Source organism: Parambassis ranga, chromosome 13, assembly GCF_900634625.1.
Source record: "Parambassis ranga chromosome 13, fParRan2.1, whole genome shotgun sequence".
NCBI lineage: Eukaryota > Metazoa > Chordata > Actinopteri > Ambassidae > Parambassis > Parambassis ranga.
Genome location: NC_041033.1, coordinates 7,938,546 through 7,960,189, shown reverse-complemented (window position 1 = coordinate 7,960,189; position 21,644 = coordinate 7,938,546). Strand labels below are relative to the sequence as shown.

Below are 21,644 nucleotides of genomic sequence, written 5' to 3'. Positions count from 1 at the left end.
GAAACCCCTGTGGCTTGTCTAAGTCCAACAGAGTCGAGGGAATAGTCAAAATGCAAAGGTGAGCAGCACAACACGTCTACCCACAACATGTTTCTAAAAACTGAAGAATGTACATTTTCAATCAAGAGAAACCCCAGTCCCCTGCAGCATCTGCAGCTAGCTTATATTAACACAGAAAACTCGTAGAAAGCATGGGAAACACTAAACCCTCCATATAAGACACATAAAGTTAGAAACTGACAATCTAAAAGTATGTGAATGAACAAGTTGGATAACTTGTTGTTGTTGGTGATATCAGTCTTGGTTGATGTTAAAACTCTTGTCCACAGGAAAATATTACAGTAGGCAAGGACTGTAGTTGTGACAACAACAATAATAGACAGTAGATAGTGACTGAAGAGAGTGAAATACCAGTAAAAGACAGCATTAGTGGCTGGTATCTGTTAAAATGTGAAAAGTACCCTACCCTACTATTCATCCCAGAGCTTGCAGTTTGTGTTTAAGCTAAGGTTGTATTTCAACCTGATTTTGAATGTCCTCCTGACAGTTCATCATAAACCCTCAGTTTCTAATGGAAAGCAAAGAAGAGGACAAGAGAGGAGAGTATAATGGCTTCATTTATGCTGGGGGGGAGAATTCCCTTGGAAACATCCATCTTGTCAGGCAGGTTAAATATAGTCCAGACAGACAGACAGAAGGGAATAATTCCTCCACTTCCCTCTCCACCCACACTCCCCAGTAAGCCCAGTGGAAGTCATTTCTCAGTGACCACAGAGGAGGCGGTGGAGGACCAAAGGGGGGAGGAAAGGAGCGCTACTCTGCTCCTCACTAATCACTCTGTGACCCTGAGACCACCCCTCTGCTACTCCTCGCAAGCCTCCTCTTTTCCTCCTCCTCCTTTCTCCTCCTCCTCATCTCCTGGTTTTTGGGACACTGTGAAGAGGGATGAAAAGTGGAGGAGTGAATCAGGCCGAAGTTCCCCTCTTTATCTCCCAAAAGCAGGGGAATGCCAAGGGGCCGGCACTTTGGAATCCACTGTTTTGTCCGTTTCTTGGGGAGAGCTGGGCTGAGTCCACTTGGAGTGGCACAGGGAGGTATTCAGAGCAAATCTGGAGTGGTCCTTCAGCTGACAATGGTGCAGCCACGGGACAATGTAAGTCCTTGATGAGGGATCTGTGGAGAGGTGCAGGTGTCTGAGGTGAAGAACAGTCTCTCAGGCTTGACCCACTTATCTCCAGCAGCTCTTCTCTTCTCCATATAGCGTACACGGAAAATGGCCATACAACTCACTTTACTAGAAACGCCATACCTATACATAGAATTGAGCAAGGACAGTGGTTCGTTCATGTCAGGGAGGGAGACAGGAAAAGGCCTTTGACCCTGGGGCTTCACTCTACATTCCTGGTAAATGCACTCCATCATACTTTGTGCCGTAAAAAGCAAGCATCTAAATAAACCCTGTCAAACCATGTTGTCCATCTGCCGGCCGATAAGATGAAGAAAACAAGCCATGTTCCACAAACACAAACATAGGGGGATCACAAATCAGTGGTCACAGTTACCACAACCATAAATTAAGCTCGGTACCATTTTTAGCATTTAAGTCCGACAGGGAGAGGACAGTGAATGTGGAGAACAAACCCACTCTTTAAAATCTCATCACTGCTGTCACTGTGGGCTCAGCATCATGAAACAACACAGGGATAATATCTGCATGAGCCGGAGAGAGAAAACAACACAGATGTGACCGCTAAAATGTGGAGGCCGAGCCGGGTTACCCGGCAGGCAGCAGTGACTTCACTGAGATGGAAAGAAAGAACAAGTCACAGCCCCCTAGTGGAAATGTTTCAACTATTTCCCTTTCTTGCACATCCAACTGCCACTAATTGAAGAGACTTGCCTCATCACAGAGTTGTATGTCAAATGTTCTTCAGAAGGGACAATTTAATCTCTGGTCTTTGACAAAATGTAGGCGGATTCGCAGCAATGCCCAGTACACTTTGATGGGCGTACATCAAAAAGTTGATAAATGACTATGTTTTGTTTACTGTTTTTTTTCTCTAAATTACACCTTAACTGTCCTGACATATTGTAGAATATATTATACAGGACAACAAATGAATTTCTCAGACTTTCATTCGACTATGTTTTCCCTTTCTATTACTTAGAGCCTCTGGGAAGACATTACCTTTGTACAGGAGCTCCTGCAACGCGAAATGACAAATCGACAATAGCATCTCACCATGCTAATGTGTATTATACTACTCTAACTCTCCTGTTTGGAAGCTCTGAATTTTCACACCTAGATTTATCTTATTTTCCCAAGTTAGTTTCATATCTATTTCCTTTTCTTTGTGCATTAGGCAGTAAATAAAGCCTTGGGGCTTTGTGCATAGTAAAATCAGCTGGAATTGCCACATTAAAAAAAATGCAGGCGAGGTGCAGCCTGAGCCATCCTCCTGGATTTGGGCAAATTCAGCTGATGCAAAACAAGGAATTAATTTGAGGGGAGCGGCTTGCGTGCTGAGCCTGGCGCCCTGACAAAGATGAATGGCATCATTCCAAGCGAATGGTAATTTCACTTTTTGTGACAGTGCTTTAGAGCAAAAGCGACCCTGAACGCACAAAGCATTTGCAATCCCATTGAGGGCCCTTGGTACCTGCCTATCAGACACTGCACATTGTTTACCAATCATCTGATATTGATTGGTTTCAGACTAAAGTTTGAAGATGAATTAGAGTGGGAGAAGGTTAAGTCCTAACCTTGAAAGATTTAGTGTCTATTCAGCCCGCGTGTAGGACTCTCCTCAGCTCACTCAGAGAATAGAGAACTTAGGGAATTCAATAGGGGGTGGGAGACACAAAACGTGTCACATTCACCAAGTGAATCCACTGGAAGAAACTCAGAAGAACACCCAAAAAGCATAATCTTTCTCCCCAGTTGATAGAAATGGTAATTGCATGTGTGGGATAATACTTTGAAGCCAAGGCCTCGGTCGTACAGACCGCCTATTTAGGTTAAAAAAGGGGCAACAAAACAGCTCCTTCTTAACGCTTTTGTTCACTTCTCCACTCTTTTAAATGTTTACTGAAAAAGAACCTTCAAATCCACTCTCCATCTCCCCTCACAATGTGGCACCTATCACTCTTGGGTGCATGGACACATTGTATTATGTGAATCATTGATATGTAGCGATCATTCCCATGAATCATTTTCTATTTAACATTCAGATTCTCAGGAATCTGATTTTCCTCCTCTTGAGGTGGACAAAAACATTTTCTGATATAAAGGACATTGTTTGAATACTGTATGGAAATATGGGGGAATATCAGCAGCACAGTCAACATTATAATGAAGACGAAAGCACTTTTTCTTTAAATCAAACGCATCACTACTCGGTTTCTTTCTTAGGGATGTTGCTCAGAAGCTCTTGAAGCCACAAATGACAGACCACCACAGGACACTAGGAGCTTCCATTTTAACATGCTGCTGACGTGATGTTCTAACAATTTGACATCCATATTTTTGACATTTTGATAGAGTCAAGAGCACGCCAGTACCATCGAGTCCCCTCAGCTTGTTGGGATGTACCATCTCCCAGCGTGAGGTCGGTGCTCTAAATGGACCACTGAGCCACCCCTCACAGCTGGGCCACCCCACTTAACATCCCCCTACCACCCCGCCCTCCTCAAGCCGACAACTCCTCTGGTCTGCTCTTAGGCTCTCCAGCCCACTCGACCTCCCGACACAGCACAGAATAGGCCCAGTCAACACTAACCCCACAAGATGCCCAGGTCAGAGGTTGCATTTAGAAAGTGCACGCATGGCTCGTGGTCTGATGGGAAGAGCCAAAACCAGGCCTGTGCTCATAAAAGTGTATCATTCAGCCATATTAAACATCCCTCAGCAAATACCAGGGAAGGAACTGCCCTGCTCAAACAAACCCTACAGATCCAGCGATTTGTCTTCAATTTCATAGTCACAGTTCTATGTATGGCGTGTGCCAGGAGCCCAGCTGTGCTCCCTTATGTTAAATATGCTACTGCTGACAGGAAGTGGACAGAGCTTATGGGTTAGAGGGGACCGCTAAGGATGCAGGTGTGTCCGTCATGAAACAGAGACAGACGAGCAGAGCCACAGAGGTCAGACAGAACAGGACAGCAGTGCTAGGGGTCTGGTGTCATCTGTAAATCATTCTGAAACCAATATGTGGGTCCACTGGGGGAAATCCATGTGTGCCATGTCACAGCAATGGCAGAGATCATGGCAGATGTTCTATAACTCAACAAGTGGAGCGTGGTGGTAACTCAGAGTAATGCCGGACTAAGCAGAATCTGCTAGACGAAGACCAAAAGCCTCTTTTCTCTCTTCTCGTACCTCTCTTTTCTTTGTTAGTGAATTAATAATTAATGCTGATTAATAATGCATGACTCAGTCTTTATATAAAAAATAATTTAAAAGCCTTTTACTTTTTAGAAGACAAAATGTCATAACTGTGGATCCACAAGGTTGCATATAAAATATGAATGTTAACAAAGAAACCTACAGTTATCCTGTGATACTCTAAGTGTGCACACCAATACACACACACACATAGAGGCCTCAGGCTAACCCTAGCAGCCTGGCCATCAGCCCTCAGCTCTGAATACGAGCAGCACTTAAACTTTCCCCTTTTCAAACAGCAGAGCACAAAGAGAGGACCACATCAGTGGCCTGCTGATCATCCCCACAGACGACTGAGCGTGGACAACAGGCCAGTCCCTAGGCACGTCTCCACATAATATCCATCCTGCTCGCACTGTATTAGGGGCCTGCATGCAGTGTGAGGGGCTCTCCCTCTCATGTGAGACTAGATAAATGACAATTCTTACGAGAAGGGCAGAGAAGGATTGGGAGCAGGGAGTGAGGTGGGGGTTGAAGGGGTGGAGGGTCTGGTGGTGCAGCTGTCCCAGTGGCCACGTCCACCCCCTGAATCCCCTAACCACCCACCACCCCACCCTCTCACCCCCACCAGCAGCAGGTTTCTCCCTACAGAGTTAAAAAAAAACACGCTTCATTACGTCCTCTCTCCCCAGAGCAGCTAGGGGCCTTTCAGTGCAGATAAGCCTCTTAGACATGAAGTAGCGCTCAGAGCAGCATTTGAGTGACAGCAGGAAGGTTTAGCCATTCAGTGGACAATGCTCACATTCTCTGGCTTTAATCTAGGAGGCGGACAATGATCTGTTTTTTAAGGCCTCATCTCCTCTGCTTTTCCCACAGCAGTAGGTGACTGGCACAAGGAAGAGAAAAAGAGACAGAGTGGGCCGAGGGCCGGCTGGGAGAGCATGCCGCTATCTCCCAAGGCCTCATGTTTCCTTGACAGTCCAGACTGAGGTGGGACAAGAGGGAGCGAAGTGGAGGGAGGGGGAGGCGGTAAAGTTGACGGAAGCCAAAGCGCATCAATCACACATAAACACGCATGCACACACGCACGTGCACACACACGCGCATGGGCACAAACAATCAGTCGGTGATGGTTGAGTGCGTCTGTGTGACAGACAGGCAGGTGAGGGGCCTGCTGGTGACGTGGCTTAGTGTAGAGCTTTGTCATTCTTATCTGCTCTGACCACTGACATCCATCCCTCCTCAGCCATTGTGTGCACTTCTATGATGTATTTATACAAACACTAACACACAGGCGACGGGGGGAAAAGAAGTTGGACACTGTGAAAAGATAGCCGAACAAAATCATTTGTTTTGATCTAATGATACAATGTAACCCTTCTGGGCCCTTTGATGACACAAAGGATTATATAATCTATGTCAATGTTTTTATTTTTTTTTTTTTACAAAACTGAGAAAGACTAATCTGATTCCTAGTTCAATTGCTCATTTGATAAGTTTAGTATACTGCATATCAGTTTATCAGCTTTGAGAATTCCATAACCAGCATGTTGTATCTTTTGATCTCAAAATCTTAGTTTCCCTTATGTATTATACATTTGTATTAGAGAGAACAAGGAGATAATTTAAATTTGTGACCGAGACACCTTATCTCTACCTGCAGAAAAAATAAAGTAAACTTATAGAGGCCAACCAGTTGCACAAACAGATTTATAAGTGGGTTTTTTTTGGCCATTTATTTATCTGATTGGAAAGGAGCTCTCTGAGAGGAAGTGAATGAGTAGGTACATAAATCTCCAAGGGCTAAAATGAACAAACAATACAAGTAGCCCCAACAGTGTCAATGTGCCAAAGAGCTAGGTGGATTATTTAAGAATCACCTCACACTTCGCTGTGGTTTGTTTTGCTCTATAGAGAGTATAAACATCCACACCTCATCTACAATAAACAGACACTGCATATGACACAAGAGGGCGAGACGAGCTAAGCTGAAACCATTGCAGTAGACATCTGTGTGTGTGTGTGTGCACGCGTGCACACGTGTGTGAACAGAAGACAGCCGGAAACATGTCAAGAGACATGCTGTAAAACCACTTCAGTGTCAATCACAGGGCTACTTATAACTCTAATTGGATTATTACTACAGTTAAGCCCTCTTTCTTTCTAAACATGGCTTTGCCAGTAACTCTAGGTAGCAACTGCATGTATGGGCTGCTGAAATAGGACTCTGAGGTATAGTTAAGGAGTGTAAAACAGAAAATTTGCTTTGCATTTTTTTTATTGCTTTAAAAAATGTAAATTCTAGTCATCACATATGCTTTATATATTTTATTATTAAATTGTAGCTGCTGTGTACTAAACTGGAGATTGGCAGCAGGAGCCTAACACAGCCCAGAGACATGAATAAACTTTGTCCTTCACTCAACACCTCACCACTGGCCTGCAAACCCCTGTCATCTTAATAATATCTGTCGCTCTGTCTTATTATTTAATACACATGTAGAATGAAATCTTACTGTGAAATGAATAAAACATCTCAGATTTGGATTTGACAAGCACATGTTTTTTAAATCACACGCTGGGATTTGGAGCTGATGTTACAGGGCACCAGGTTAAGGATCTCAAGTCTCAGATTTAGGTGAGAACATTGCTAAAAATTTTGAAATATGGTTGTCTTCCAATCAACAGTGTGCGTGCAGGTTTTTACAGAACAAAAAAAAAAACTGCAGCCATGCAAGCATGTCCCCAGCACCTCACCCTTCCTTTCCTCCCTCTTCTTACAACTTTACTCCCATTAATCTCACACACCTCATCACAGTCCCAGCACCTCGACCCCAAAAATCTCATATCCTCCGTACACCTTTACCTCCTTTCTGGGCTCAGCACTAAAACTCCATAATGAAACTTGCATGTTTTGTACTACTGGATTTATTCTTGGCAATTCTAATAAAATAATCTAATGTGGGCTGAGACACCAGGTACGTGAGTGTGGATCCTAAAGACTGACGTGACTTATTTTGACAAGTAGTAGTAGAAAAACGTTAGCGACACACAGATAGAAGAAACAGACGCAGATATTAACAGATCATCTAGCAGACTTTGAAAATAAAAAGCAAGGGAAAAAAGCACCATGAAAGACACAGTCAAGTGTGGAGATAGACATATCAGAAGACAGATGGACAGAGACAGATTGGGCAATTAGACAAACATACAGAGACAGATCATTCCATTACACAGAGAGACTGACGTGGCGGCAAGTGAGACAATGGGCCCCTTCAGCATACTACTGAGTGTTTATGTCCCCCGTCAGTCTGCATCACCAGTGTCCCTCTGACTGCTCGCAGCTGACGCCTCTGACATGCACACACACACACTAAAACACACAGACACCTCACTGACCTCACAGGCTGAACTTGAACATGCATGGACACACTACTGCTTTGCTTTCTGTCACATGTCAGCATGTCATATGCTATGCAAGCTCAAAGTAATGTATGTGGGTGTGTGTTAGAGAGAGAAAGACTGTGTATGTATGCAAGTAGAAAAGGATAAATTAATGAATAAATGGGCATCTGTTGGAGCTTATTTCAAGATGTTTAATGTTAGGAAACACCAGTCATGTGAGCTGCCACCAGGTGAGGGCAGAGTGAGAGGGATGGATGGATGGATGGACTTTATTTATCCCAAACTGGGAGAGCACTGACTTATGGAATCTGTCTTGTCCCACTGCACTCCTGACTCTCTATCACTCATTCTCTTATTTCCTTCTAAAATCACTTTAATCCTCTTTATTATCAAGCCTTTCTATACCCCTGGTTCCCCACCTTTCCCTCCCGTCATTTCCCTCCTCCTGCTTTCTGATACCAGTGCATAAAACACACCAAAAGTTTTCACTGAAGCTGGGTAATGAGGCAGACCTTTGACCTTGCCTTGATGACTTCCATACCTGTGCATGTGCAGGAATATATGTGGTTATGTGTGTACGTGTGTGTCTGCAGCTGGCGGCTGACAGCGACATGACTAATGAGGGCTTGGGACAGAAATAATAGGTGGGAATTATAACACATAAAGGGTACAAGTGCAAAGGAAAAGGAAGAACAAATGACAGAACAGGGAACAGGACGAAAGGAAGGTAAAAGGAGAAAAACAAAGGAGGAAAGAAAGTCAAAGACACACAGAAGAGGTAAAATCAGCAGAAAGGTACAGCTTAAAGGCAACAAAGGGGACAGAGTAAAAGTTTGCAGTGATGCACAAAAAATCTGTAAAATTGTAGCAACTATTTAGGGAAGAAGAAACCTAAAACATACCGTTTATCCAAAAAAAGAACATTGAGAATGCATTGTGGGTAATCTCTAATGTAACATGGGTGTTTACCACACTCCCAAAAGGACATGATTTTTGGGTGATGTAACTTAAAGACCTAAACCATCACAAAAATCTACTTAGGAAGAAGCAGTGCATGAGGACTGGGAAACTAAACTGAAGTAAAATGGTAACACTTAAGTTTTGCTTCTAATTTCCTTGCAGGGATTTTAGTTTGGACCTGCTGATGCATGGTCTAAATGAAAAGGGGCCAAAAAAAATAATATAATGGCATCTGAGTGTTTTCTTGTGAAACTGCTGATGTGAGACTGGGTCGAGTGACATTTTTCTGGTGCGGTTGGGCTTAAATTAAAGTCAGCCTTGTATGTGTAACAGTAGTTTACAAAGATGTGTCCACCAGTCACATGAATGATCAAACATGGTTTAAACATTCACTATCATGTGTAAAACACACCCTGTCTTTCAAGAGAGAATTGTGGCTTTTCTATAACCATCTTAGGCGAAATAAAGTCAGCAAAGGACACTTCTACATCTGTATTAAATCTATTTCTGCATTGCTCAATTATTTCAAATCGTGGCTAATATGACAAATCTTCTCAGCTAAAAAAGGGACTCAGAAAGAAGTTCCTCAAATCCAAAGGCTTAGGCAGAAAGATGATTTAAGATACTCGATCTTGCAGCGGAAACCAGACTTTGTTGAGTAGCACAACCTGGTCGGCACATTTGGGTGTCTGGCAAAACCAACTAACAACTGTCACACTCAAGGTCAAGGGTCATCATGTGTAGACAGAGCAGAACTTCCTAATTATACATGATAAATGTAATCACACACAGGAAGCATTTCCCTCCATAATTTACTGGCTTAACCTTGTCACATGTTCAGAGCTGCAGAAAAATGGTGCTGAAGTATAATATTGAAAAATATTGTGCATTTTCTGAATTCATAACACCTATATGTAAAACAAAAATACAGGGACTTCCACTAATCCGTTAAATTTTCTCCAGATGTGTTTGTATGGGACCATTATATGGGAAAATCAAGAATAGAGTTAAAGGGTTAGAAAGAGCAAAGACATCTTTTCCATCAAGCTGTATGTTGTGATAATGATGCTATCTCACCCAAGGAGATCTCCTCAGTGAACCCTGTCCTCCTGCTGGATCAGATCAGTGCCCATAATGGCCGACTGCACCCGGAGGGTCTCAACCCACTGACACAAAACACGGCGCCACGACAGATGGACAAATAGACAGATAGACATTCAGACAGACATCCTGTCTCAAACCGCAAATAGATACAACAATTAAGTAAGGTCTGGTCATTTTCATTTCACTGACCTTCGCCCCTCACCTCCCACGCATTGAGACAAATTACGACTGCAGTTGGATTTGGCCAACAATTCTGATGCAGGCGAACATGCAGTGTGAAGTCTGAGACAGCAGACATAAATCATACCTGTATTTGATCTGTGGGGGCCCCAGGCTAGCTGACGATGTGACAGCTAGCATGCACCCTATGTCTGTGAACTCCTAAGGGGGTGAAATGGGTCACTTGTTTTGCAGGGCAGCTGAAATTTCAGTGGTGTGTAAATCTGTAAAACTGTGTTGAGTTATGTCTTTAGTGTGAAATTTCAAAGTTTAAAATTCACTAGGTGCAATTATCTGTTAAAGTTAGAAATGGCATTATCGTATTTGTGCTGCTTCCTTGGCGCTACTCCTCCGGCATGCCTGCTCGCAGTGGCAGCGTAAACTACGTTTGCCGGCACACTCATGTAAAATACATGTCATTGTCTTTGTTCACCACTTCTTTAACAAGTTGCACACACTGTGCACACATTCAACAATGCTTATTCCACAAAAACATTACCAAAATTACATAGCATCATTCTCTGGTGTCCCAAGAGAGATGACTATGTTACATCAGGAAGTGCCTTTCAAAGTTTCCACCATTGTAATTGTACGGTTTAGATTCAGACTTTGTTTTCTGCCTCTCAGAGCCAGTTTTAAAACCCCAGAGGTGGCCAGTCTCCAGGCTCAGCAAAATCAGAATTACATTAACACCCAAAGAGCATTTCATCAGAGCCAGCAGGGCCCCGTGGTGCAGGACACCTGTAATAGAGTTTCCCCTCTCGCAGGCGCAAAAACAGTTAAACTCCTTTTGTATGGGAGGTTTACATGCTCCCGTCTGTGAGGAAAATATGCTGCTGCAACTGATCAAATCAGGCCAAACAAATTGCATTTGTCAAGAGAAGGATCAAATGCTAGCACCCACACAACAAACATATTAGTGGACCGATCCATGTGGAATACCCTCGGTAGAGTGATAGTATTGGATTAACAAAGTAACATCGAATAAAAGAAAAATATGTGTGGAAATCCAAACTGACTTCTTTCCTCTGCTTTCACTCGCACCTCTCCGCACTGAGGAATTACCACAATCGCATGCAAAGAGATGTATTACATTACTGTGAATCTAACTGAGGAGATGCTGCATGCCAATCTCAACATGGTAGGTTGGGATAAATGGATATAATTAATCTTCTAAACTACCACTCCCTTGGATAACATACAAGTTATGAAGAATTTCTCAAGCTCATCTAAAAGTGATTTTAGAACAAATCAACACATATGTCCATTATTCTCACTGAGGAATAGATGAAAAACTATCAAATTTAAACATTTGGTAATGGGAAAAGGAGATATTTTTCCTGTTTGTTATTTAAATAAACAGAGACAGGGATGTCTGGGATGTATTGGTGTGTGAAACTCAGGGGAGAGAGACAGAAAGGGAAAAGGGAGAGACTAACTGTCTGACAGACAGGCAGGCAGATGGACAGGAACTTGGCATTAGGGAATATGATTCTGCCAGAGAGCGATCCATAAAGACTAGAGGAGGTCGAAGGGCACACTCTCTATAATGACTCATCATCACTCAGTGGTGTCCATGCTGGGATGGCCTGTGTGTGTGTGTGTGTGAATCCTTGTCTGGGAGACAGGGCCAATGGATCTGCTGAGAGATAGTGCAGTATAAACAACCAGTTCTGCTATTCTAGGTCTCTGGGGAGAAAAGAGAGATCTCCCTGTTGTTTTATCAGAGCCCTGGCCAAATACTGTCACCCACAATGTCAATTAATCCCCTGGTCGATATTTTTTTTTTTTTTTTAAAGTCCGAGGAAAAACATTGGTGAGAAAGTGAAAATGACATTCACTGGATTATGAAATATGATAAATGTCATCAAGCGTATGGAATTCCTTCTTTTGGTGGGAGACTGTGTTTGACTTCTTGGGCCTGGGTAAACACCACTGTACAGACCTTGACATGGCAGCTGTTCCCATGGTAACATGGTGGGCAGCAGAGGCAAGGCCACAAGAGAGTAGTGGCGATTTCATGAACTGATTGTTTTTATTATTTATTTATTTATTTTATTTTATTCACAGCCAGTCATTACTTTTACTACAGCACAGCCCGAGACTGACCACTAAAAGGGCGGCGCAGACTGCCAACACCTTGTATATGGAATTCATAAAACAATGGCTCACACTAAATTCCCTTGCTGCATTCTCAATCAAGCTGCTATGGCAATGACTGTGTCTGTGCGCATTTATGTGCATGCACGTGCAAAGGGCCATATTTTTTGTTGTGCAGCATTGGATGAATATCTCCATTTCTTGGCAGCTGACAGCCTGTTTGTCATCCACTCCACACCCAAGAACTGACCTTCAGCAGCATAACTACTATTATCCCGCCATACCTCTCCTCTCCCCTCCCTTCATCCTTACATTTCCATCGCCTCTCTCACCCTATATCTTTCTCACCCTACCTCCCTCCTTCACTTTTTTGCTCTCACCCTCCCTTCTACAGCCTTTGTCATTGATCGCTGATGCGATTGGCTGCCTCCATGCTCAGTAATGACCTGCACTGGTAACCAGCCGGCTGCTACTCTCGGCCCCTCGTAGATTGAACTGTCAGATGGCAGCGATTAATGGCTGGGCAGAGAGACACAGACCCAAACCTGCAATGTCCACCAAGTGCTGTCCTGCCAATCGGCTGTCCCATCACAGGTCAGTCTACACAGGTAGACTGAAGTACGTAGGTAAGCTGTGTCCAAAGATGGATAATTAATCAAAACTGTGTATTCATTTATTTTATGTTTTACCCACGTATGACCTACAAGGCGTCTTATTATTCTTGCAGTGGCTGATGGGAAGGACAAGAAAAAATGTAAGCCCTCAATGCTCCTTTACAACCTTGAAAGGAGATGATAGAAAAACTTGTCAGTTTTTCCTGACCACATGTTGCTCCTCCACCATGTAATCGTTATTTGTCTTTATGCTTTGCTGCCCCTTGCTCTTCTTTATTATTACATTAGTTATGATTGTGCCCATAATCTTTCACTTGTTCTACTGTTCACACTTGAGTCACTGAGTGCAGGAGAATCCGAATAAATGGCTGAAATGTTAACAGATGTTATTTTCCCGAACAGAGATGAGTGGGGTGTTTGGTCTGGTCTCGTTCTGTCTGTCTGTTCAGCCGAACGCTGCGGGCCCACGCGGCTGTCCCGTGTTGTACTTGGCTGGCCGTCTGCTAACTGTCAGCGCAGTATCTCCTTACACTGATGAATGGGAAGTTTCCAGACCATTCCCAAAGCTTTCATTCCCTTGTTCCAGCGCTTATCCAGAGGAATGGCAGAGAAAACAGGGGCTCCTCCCCCCTGCCTGCCAACCTCCCTTACTGGCAGTGCCAATATGCAGACAGGCACCGGGCTGATCAGAGTCACATTTCGACACTTTAATTTTGTATATTTAATTTCACACACATAAAATTAGCATTTTGCTCATTAATCTTTTTAATAAACCATACTGAGTGAAAACATGTTTTTCTTTAATTAAAGGCCATATGGCTATCTTCAAGATGCCACAGCTACCACAGAGTCTTACTAAATGACTGCTACTAAGAACCCTTCCCTGGTCGGTTTGGCAAGCTTTTATCTTTATTTTGGTCAATGTGCCGTTAAGAACATTTAAAGTTGTAGAAATGATATGAGACATTTCCCCTGATCTATGTGATCCACATTTTAGCACAAAGGTCATCAGACCGCCTTTTGGCCTGCATTTTGTCCTGACAGTTCTAGAGGACAATGAATGCTAACTGGATGCACCTGAATCCAGTTAGCATTCATTGGAATTTTTCTTTTTTTTTTCATTTTATTTATATTTATATTTTTGTAAGTTCCTAAAAGCTTCTAAAATATTTTTGTCAAAATGGTTATTGGGAAAATTGTATCTAGCAAATCAACTCAAATGAGCACAACACTCAAGAGTATGAATACATTTTGAATCTGCCGCCTCCACAAGGGGGAGAAAGAGACAGAACTAGGAATCAAGAGAGGGATGGAAGAAAAGATGATGGAAGACTGCAGACAAAACACAGCAGAAGAAAGACAAATGAAAAACACCAGAAATGTGGTGAGAGAGAAAAAAAGGAACAGAAGATGGAAAGAGCATAATCCTCTGAACAGGGAACATGTGAATATCAGGCCAGTAGGGGTTTGGCGTGGTGTGTGAAATGGAGATAAAATCGATTAGCTTGTCCACTGACCCAGTGAGCAGAGCCCCCCCTCCCCTCCGCTGCCCCATCTTGCCACAGTCCTGACAGAGACGTCCAGGACTCAGGGTCCCTAAGGGTCGCCTCTGGACACTGAGGTGAACAAAGTGGTGCCCTCCTGTCAAACTAAAGTCCTCAAGCACCAGCAAAACAACAGACCATGCTGCAATGCTTGGCTGCTCTCTGATTCCACAGGAGACAGAAAAGATGTAGTGTGGGCTGCTGAAAGAGCACGTCGTGCATAAGAGCTGATGCTTCAAATACACAACTGCAGTATTTAAAGGAAAATATGGCAGGCTGAAAATAGCAATTTAAAACATTTTGATTTTCTTTTCTGTTGGTAAACTTATTTCTCTAACCCAGTGTGTTGTATAATAAATAATAAATAAAAGTATTATTTGGTTTTAGAATTAATTGAGGTGTATATTCCTTAAAGCTTTATTAAAACGAGAATTTGTTTACTAACATATATTTCAGTCCTTTCCTTAACAGATTTTTAGAGATCAAATGCCGGGTGTTTATGGGGTGTGCCACAAATATCTGACTGAAATAATAATAAGCTCATTCATTCTCTGGTATTTCTTAGAAGCACTCGCTGCAAAACACCTGTTGACAGGCCCTAAAACCTCTCCCTATCACTTTATCACCTTGTTTTCCCTCACATGATTTCCTCTGTCAAATCACAGTGTGAGGAGCTCCTCTTTGATTCCTGGCTCATTGTAGTGTATCTGACCCTGGAGGTCACAGTGTGGAAAGAAGTGGATGTGTCACCACTAAACTCTTCTCCGTGTTAGAATAATATTTCTACGGTGCTTTTAGGATGCTAACACTAATCAAAACAGGACATCCTGAGGAGGGCCGTGCTCTCTCTTCCCTGGCCCCGCTCACCGGCCGCTTTATGTTTTTGTGTTTGTGGAGGAGCGACAATCCCAGGAAGCTGCGAGAAGGGTTCATCAAAGCTCCAAGCGGGGGGCCCCGGCTGCAGGATCGCTGGAATGTGGCGTGGAAAGGAATCTCTACTGTCCTATTGTTCCCTTGTTTCCTCGGACTCATCACATGCCGGCACGTCCAGTTCACTTACAGGTAAGCAGCGCTAATCAGCCCTGCATTCTTTTCCACAGCCACATTCTTTCCTCTACTGCGACCTGGGCTGACCAGCAACACTTGAGCGTGCACGTCAAAGTGCACAGCTTGTACAGATAAGTCATCAAGACAGATCTCTGAGGACAGTCCATGGGGTTTTGTTTTTTGTTCATAAAAAGAATTTGAACATTGAACTGTAAGATTAACAGTGATGATGCACTCATCACCAATGATAAAAAGACAAAACAACCCTCAACACCTGGACCCTCAGTCCAGTCATTAATAAAACCAAAGCTTGTCATTACTTTTCATCTTCCACTAATACATCACTTTTTCAGCACTGCAACACAGGCAAGGCTGCTGCTATCAAATCCAATCAGATGAATGTGGTGCAGTCCAAACTTCATCAGGAAGGCCCCAGCTTTGATCACGCCTCCACCCCTCATCTCCCCCGTCCTGTGGGGGTGAGAGGTCACCTCTTAATGAGCTTCGGGGTGGAGGGTGGGGGGGGTGCTGTGGCAGAGATAAAAGGTGTACAGGAATCACATACACACAAACACGTGCATATACACACACACCTGACTACATCTTCCACTGTCTTGCCTCCTTACACGAGCTGACGCCCTGTTTTGCCTTGTGTTAATCAGACATGACTATACATTCTCGGACACCCTCCCTCCCTCGGTCGCTCAGTCCTTCCACTGGGCCTGCCCGCTCCACCCAGGGGAGATCCCCGAACAACGCTGGAACACACTGTTATCACCACATTCACAAAACAATTGTTGGGTAATTCCTGTTTATAGCTATGTGCTCCCCTTCGGTGTGAGCACTGTTCTCTCTATCAACCCTCCAAGAAAAGCTGATAAAATGCAGTGCACCACATGACACTTCAGCACACCTGCCCCTTATCTGCTCATATCCAAAATGTGACAAACTGGGATAAAACTCATGCTTTATTTACATACTTGTGATAACTAGATCTGAATAAACCCAGGTGCAAGCATATATAAATAATATGTACAGTTAACAGTTCTGTGCATAACATATGCTGTATATTGGCGGCTGGCAAAAAGACATATCAAAGTTCTTGTCTTGTCTCCCTGCCCATAAAAGTGCTCAACAATGCAGTAAAGTGACTGAGGGTTGTTAGCTGATGTGAGACATGAGGCCAGAGTGTCGGGCCCTGTTTCTACCACCTGCTCCAGGTAATTGATTGGAGTATATAAAATGATTGAGTTTCTTTAATTAGCTAACAGACATCTCTCCTCCATGCATGCCAAGCAGTGCTAACTTCCACACTGCCTCATTAATAGCCTGGGTGAACTGCGCCATCAGCAATCTGGTGACATTATATCTCCTCAGACATCATAACGACACACAAATCAGTTTGATGTCTGGGTAAACTTTTCAACTCAGCAAAATGCCATTTATCTGAGAATAATTTGTGATTGTGTCTCACATTTGACAATTTCATATGCTGTGTACTCTCCTTTGTTATTAGTATACATACTAAAGTCTCACATACACACAACTAGTCTGACTAAATAAGCACACACACACCCACTAACCTCCCTTTTAAGCACACACACACAATCTATAAAAATATGCTTAGCTTGGGACTGCTCTGTTGATAATGACCTCAGCCTTGGCACTGGACTAGGCCAGACCAGACTGCCGACAGACTGGAGGCTTTTGTGTGGACTCCCTATCTCTAACTCCATGACCTTTAGGGGGAAGAAGAAAGTAGCAATGACTTTTTTTATTTAGAAGGGGTAAGGCTCACTCATTGTTCTGTATTGGTACAGTTTCCCGGTGGTAAACACAAAGTGGTTCCCAGGCCTGACATGTTGCTGCACACCCTCCTCCCTCCATCCATCCCTTTGGTGTTCCCACACTGCCCTGTCTGGGTCGCTGCACCACCACTCCCCCCTCCTAACACACACACACACACACACTACCATCAACATACAAACACTATGCTTTATAAAAATTCTTCACATTCGTGATGGTCTGAGATGGGGAAAACAGCGACTGCAGTTGTAAAAGAGGGAGCAGAGACGGAGAAGAAGCCCCTGGGGCAGGGCCACCATGTCAGGGCCTGAGAGGGGACCCATGGCGAGGCCTGGAAGCTCCCTGGTTGCTTGGGACAGGGGCCATCCTTCAAGTGGGTGACAACAGTGTATAAACAAACCACTAACCTCGTCAGCTCTCTGTTTACAGCCCTGAGTCTGAGTCCTGGACGACTCATTAACATCAGAGACCTTCCAAAAAGAGCCATTTTCAAAATGGGGGGTGGATGGGGGTGTCCTGTTGTATAAGAGGAGGAAAGTGGACTGCATGCAAGACAGATGGGGGCGTTGATAGATGAGATGGACTGGGTCACAGTTAAATTGCACCCCCTGCACATGGCCTCTATCCCACAGATACATACACAGATGTGGGTGTCTGTGCAGCAAAATAATTCAATGCCCTATGTGTATTTGTGACTGATTTCAACCACAGATGAGATGATTGTTTAGACTTTTCATATAAAACCATCACATCAGCTTCAAAAAGGTTTGATTAAAGTTTTTAAATCTATCATTAAAATGTTTAAAATACACAATACAACAATACAAATCCTACTTAGGATGTGCAGTGTAGCATATCCATTTTATTTCTAACACAAAGTCATTTTTAGATTGTTTGTATACTGCTTTTATTTTAACACATCTTTGGACATCTGGAAAACAAATATCAGATTGGTTGCCCTGTTTGAATCAGAAAACATGTTCAAAGCAGCAGTTAACCAAGCAGGACAACAGAGAGGGGGGAAACCTTCTGCAGTGGGCCCCAGTTGATTCTTGACCCAGTCCATTACTGAAGGAGATATAGAACATTTGTATAAGGAGCTTTGGCACCAAGCGGAGCGCAGGCAAAGAGCGCCGCTCCGGGACAACAAGGGCCGTTTAATGGGGTCTCTATTTCACTTTCCTCGCGCCGGCCCGCTCCCTCTCACCTTTTAAATGGGCCGATCTATTAACCGTTTTAATGAGCTCCGCCAGACAAACGCGAGATGCATGGCCCATTGCACAATGTGAGCACGACGACGCACTTCTCAGCTCCGGTGAAGAGAGGCGCTGACGGACAGCGAGACACCGAGGCGCACGCAAGGCCTCCCTCTCTCTCTCCCTCTCTCTCTCTCGCTCTCTCTCTCAAACACACACACTCATCTTACACACACGCATACGGTCCGCGTGCAAATCAGGTGCGTCAATTTGTAAGACATGCTAATGCATATAAACGGTGATAGGACAGAAAAACTAAGTCATGTCTGACGGGATTCTTTGGTAAATGTGAGAATGAGCGTGTGCCTTTGGACTCATTTGTTGCCATTTGTTAAGCTTCTATATATTTTTTTCATCACTTTATTTTTTTTCCCAGAATTTAGCGTTATGTTAAGCAGATCATGTGAGATTAATCGTCATTGTAACTATTCCTAACAAATTATCAAAGCACTCTAAACACATTAAAATGAAAAGGTTTTTTTATTGAGACACAAGTATGCTAAGTGGACCTTTAATTAGGCCTACACCGAGCTAGTCTGGATCACCGAAGCTCCCCCCTCCCCTCCATCTCTCTGTGGCCAACGGCTCACCGCGGGGTGCGGCCTGCATGCCTTGGCTAAACGTATAGTTGGTGAGTTTTTGCGGCGCGCCGCATTACATCTGGACGTGCGGACTAATCAGTCAGCCTCCATCAATCACTCTTACGTTTACCACCTCTCCATCACCTCCTCTATTACGTCCTGCGCCCCCCCCCCCCTCTTTTTTTTTTTAATCACACGACTGTTCTGCAAGGAGGGAGGCTCACACACACTGAACACATTTACCAGCAGAGCCCTTATGAGGGGTCTGGGAATTTAAATATTCACTGTTGACACTGTGCAGACCTGGCTGGGGGCCAGGGTGGGCCCGTTCCTCCGGGGGGCCCAAAGCATTCCCCCTGTTCGTATACTCTGAAATTTCTCTCTTCCATTTTCAAAAACAAAAATAAACAAATGCTCAAACGCACATGTATAAAGTGTATTCTTGGATTAACAGTGAAAAGTTGGTGGACTCTTCTTCATGTGCTTAAAAAAAGCAGCTCGTCTGATACAAACGTTTGTGTTTTGCAGTCAAGGGAGAGCTGCAGGGCCGCTGCAGAGAAAAACAAGTGTTTTCTTTCCTGTTGGTGATGACTGTGTGAGTGTGTGCAGCCTACCGCTTTTGCACGTCACAAAACCTTTCTAAATATACAGCCAAAAACAACGCTGCCAACGCATTTTATGGCCTTTATTTACACTTTATTAAACTTCTAACATATCACGTTGTGTTTCTGTGCAGCACTCTAACTCAGTGCATGACCACTATTGATATAATGCATCTGCTTCATCGCATTTCTATATTAAAGCAATAAAACGGGATGTGAACACTGGTCACAAAACTTGACTTTATATTAAATTTCTGCATTATCCTCACTATGCTGTTGCTTTTTTGAAAGTTTCCAATCTCCATGTTTGGTGTATTAAAATGCATAAGAAACAATGGTGTGCATATTTTACAGCTACAACAAACACTACAGCACAGAAACACTCACTGACACTGAAATGCACACCACAGCTAGACTGAAACAAGTTTAGAAAAAAAAACACTTGATAATTTATTGAAGCAGATCAATGCATGAGTAGCCGCATCAATCATCTCTTTGCATGGAGTTGATTGCGTCCAAGTAATTGACAAGAGTGCAACTTAATTTAATCAAACTCATTGAGTATTTTATTCTAAAGCTAAATTAATGTTGTCAACCACGTAAGAAGCCAGCGTCCTGCAATAATGAAATAACATGGAGTCTGCTAAGCTGCAAACATTCAGGCAACAGTAGAATTAAAACATCAAAAGTAGGAATTTTCAGTGTGCCGTTAAATTTAACCATCTGCACATATTACGCGTTAATAAGAGCTCGGAAACAACTGCATGACTCACAGACACAAACAGAGTTAAACACAAGACCCCCTTCGCTCTGCAACATTTCGCACGCCTGTCTGAATCCTCGTTTTCTCCTCATTTTTCCTCCATCAACCTGCTTGTTTTCCGAGTTTCTTCCCGCAGACTGAAGTGACCAGCAGCTCTGTGCAGCAGCAGCAGCAGCAGAAATGTAAACCTCCGATGCACAGGACATGGGGTTTAAAACTTGCGATACACTACGCTACACTACAGCGCCCACTACATGCAACGAGCAATTCCAATACAGGAGCGGACTTCTCGCAGAAAGTTCCTCCATCGCTCCCTCAACTTTAAAGTTTACACGCTTCTTCTCGTGGTCGCGTTTAATTATTTCCTTCGCGACGAAACCAGCGTTTGCTCGTTTATATTAAAAAAAACAGCTTAAAGTGAACATCGTGTAACAATCGTTACAGAAACTATGATTAGACGCGGTGATCACAGCGACAGTCTATAGGTATACAGATGGCATGTTTGAAAAGAAAAAAGAAAGGGATGTTGCACCTACTCGTGGCCAGTTTCCGTGCCCTGCCTTTGGACCTCATGGTGCCAGTCTCACGGCGTGGGTTTGTTTGGATTTTTTCTTGAATCTTTTTTTTTTCCTTTCCTTTTTGTTTTTTCTCTCTGTCCTTTTTCTCTGGGTTTCTCAATCCAAACGCGCTATCTCTCCAGCATTGTCAGTCTGGACACCTTCGCACATGCGCACAGCTCGAAAATCTTGCCGGCAGCAAGTGCCAGAAAAAGTTTGGGACGATTTATCACTTTGATATTTTAACCTGATCTAGTCAAGAAGGGTGAATCGCGCCGGACATCTCCCTTTAAGTGAGACTTTTTATTCAAAGTGCCACAGAGAGAGAGAGAGAGAGAAAGCGCAAAAGACACACTGCAAAAAAAAAAATACCGTTGCAGTTTTACATTTGCTCGTGTGTTCCTATTTATTTAACACTTGAGAAAACTTTGTCACAGACCCGTCTGCACACAATAAGGTTACTTTTACTACTTAAATGGCCAAAGATTCAATATTCTGGTCAAATAAGTATTAAAATAAGCGACTTGGTCAGATTGAATAAAACTTTTATACAAGTTTAATAATTATCCAACCTTACGCAACAGATATTATGTCAGTCTCCTTTTCTTAAAAGAAATAATACTAATATGGAACTTTCTCAGAACGGGCACTAATTGAAATGCTTTGTCAAGATGGATATTTTTTTTTTTTGCAGTGCAGTCA

At 43.3% G+C, this 21,644-nt stretch overlaps 1 protein-coding gene across 12 annotated transcripts in view; it reads right to left on the bottom strand.

Annotated features, from left to right (window-relative positions):
* The window catches only part of mecom (MDS1 and EVI1 complex locus), a 117,269-nt gene extending 96,068 nt beyond the window's left edge, over positions 1-21,201 (bottom strand). For 7 of the 12 annotated variants that reach the window (XM_028418903.1, XM_028418907.1, XM_028418910.1 and 4 more), the window contains exon 1: positions 20,922-21,200. In XM_028418903.1, the coding sequence (XP_028274704.1) occupies positions 20,922-20,958 (37 nt within the window). In that variant the 5' untranslated portion in view covers positions 20,959-21,200. Of the gene's footprint in view, positions 1-20,921 lie in introns of all 12 variants that reach the window. The other 5 variants (XM_028418905.1, XM_028418908.1, XM_028418904.1 and 2 more) reach the window with 1 other exon arrangement.
* Between the last annotated feature and the right edge of the window lie 443 nt (positions 21,202-21,644).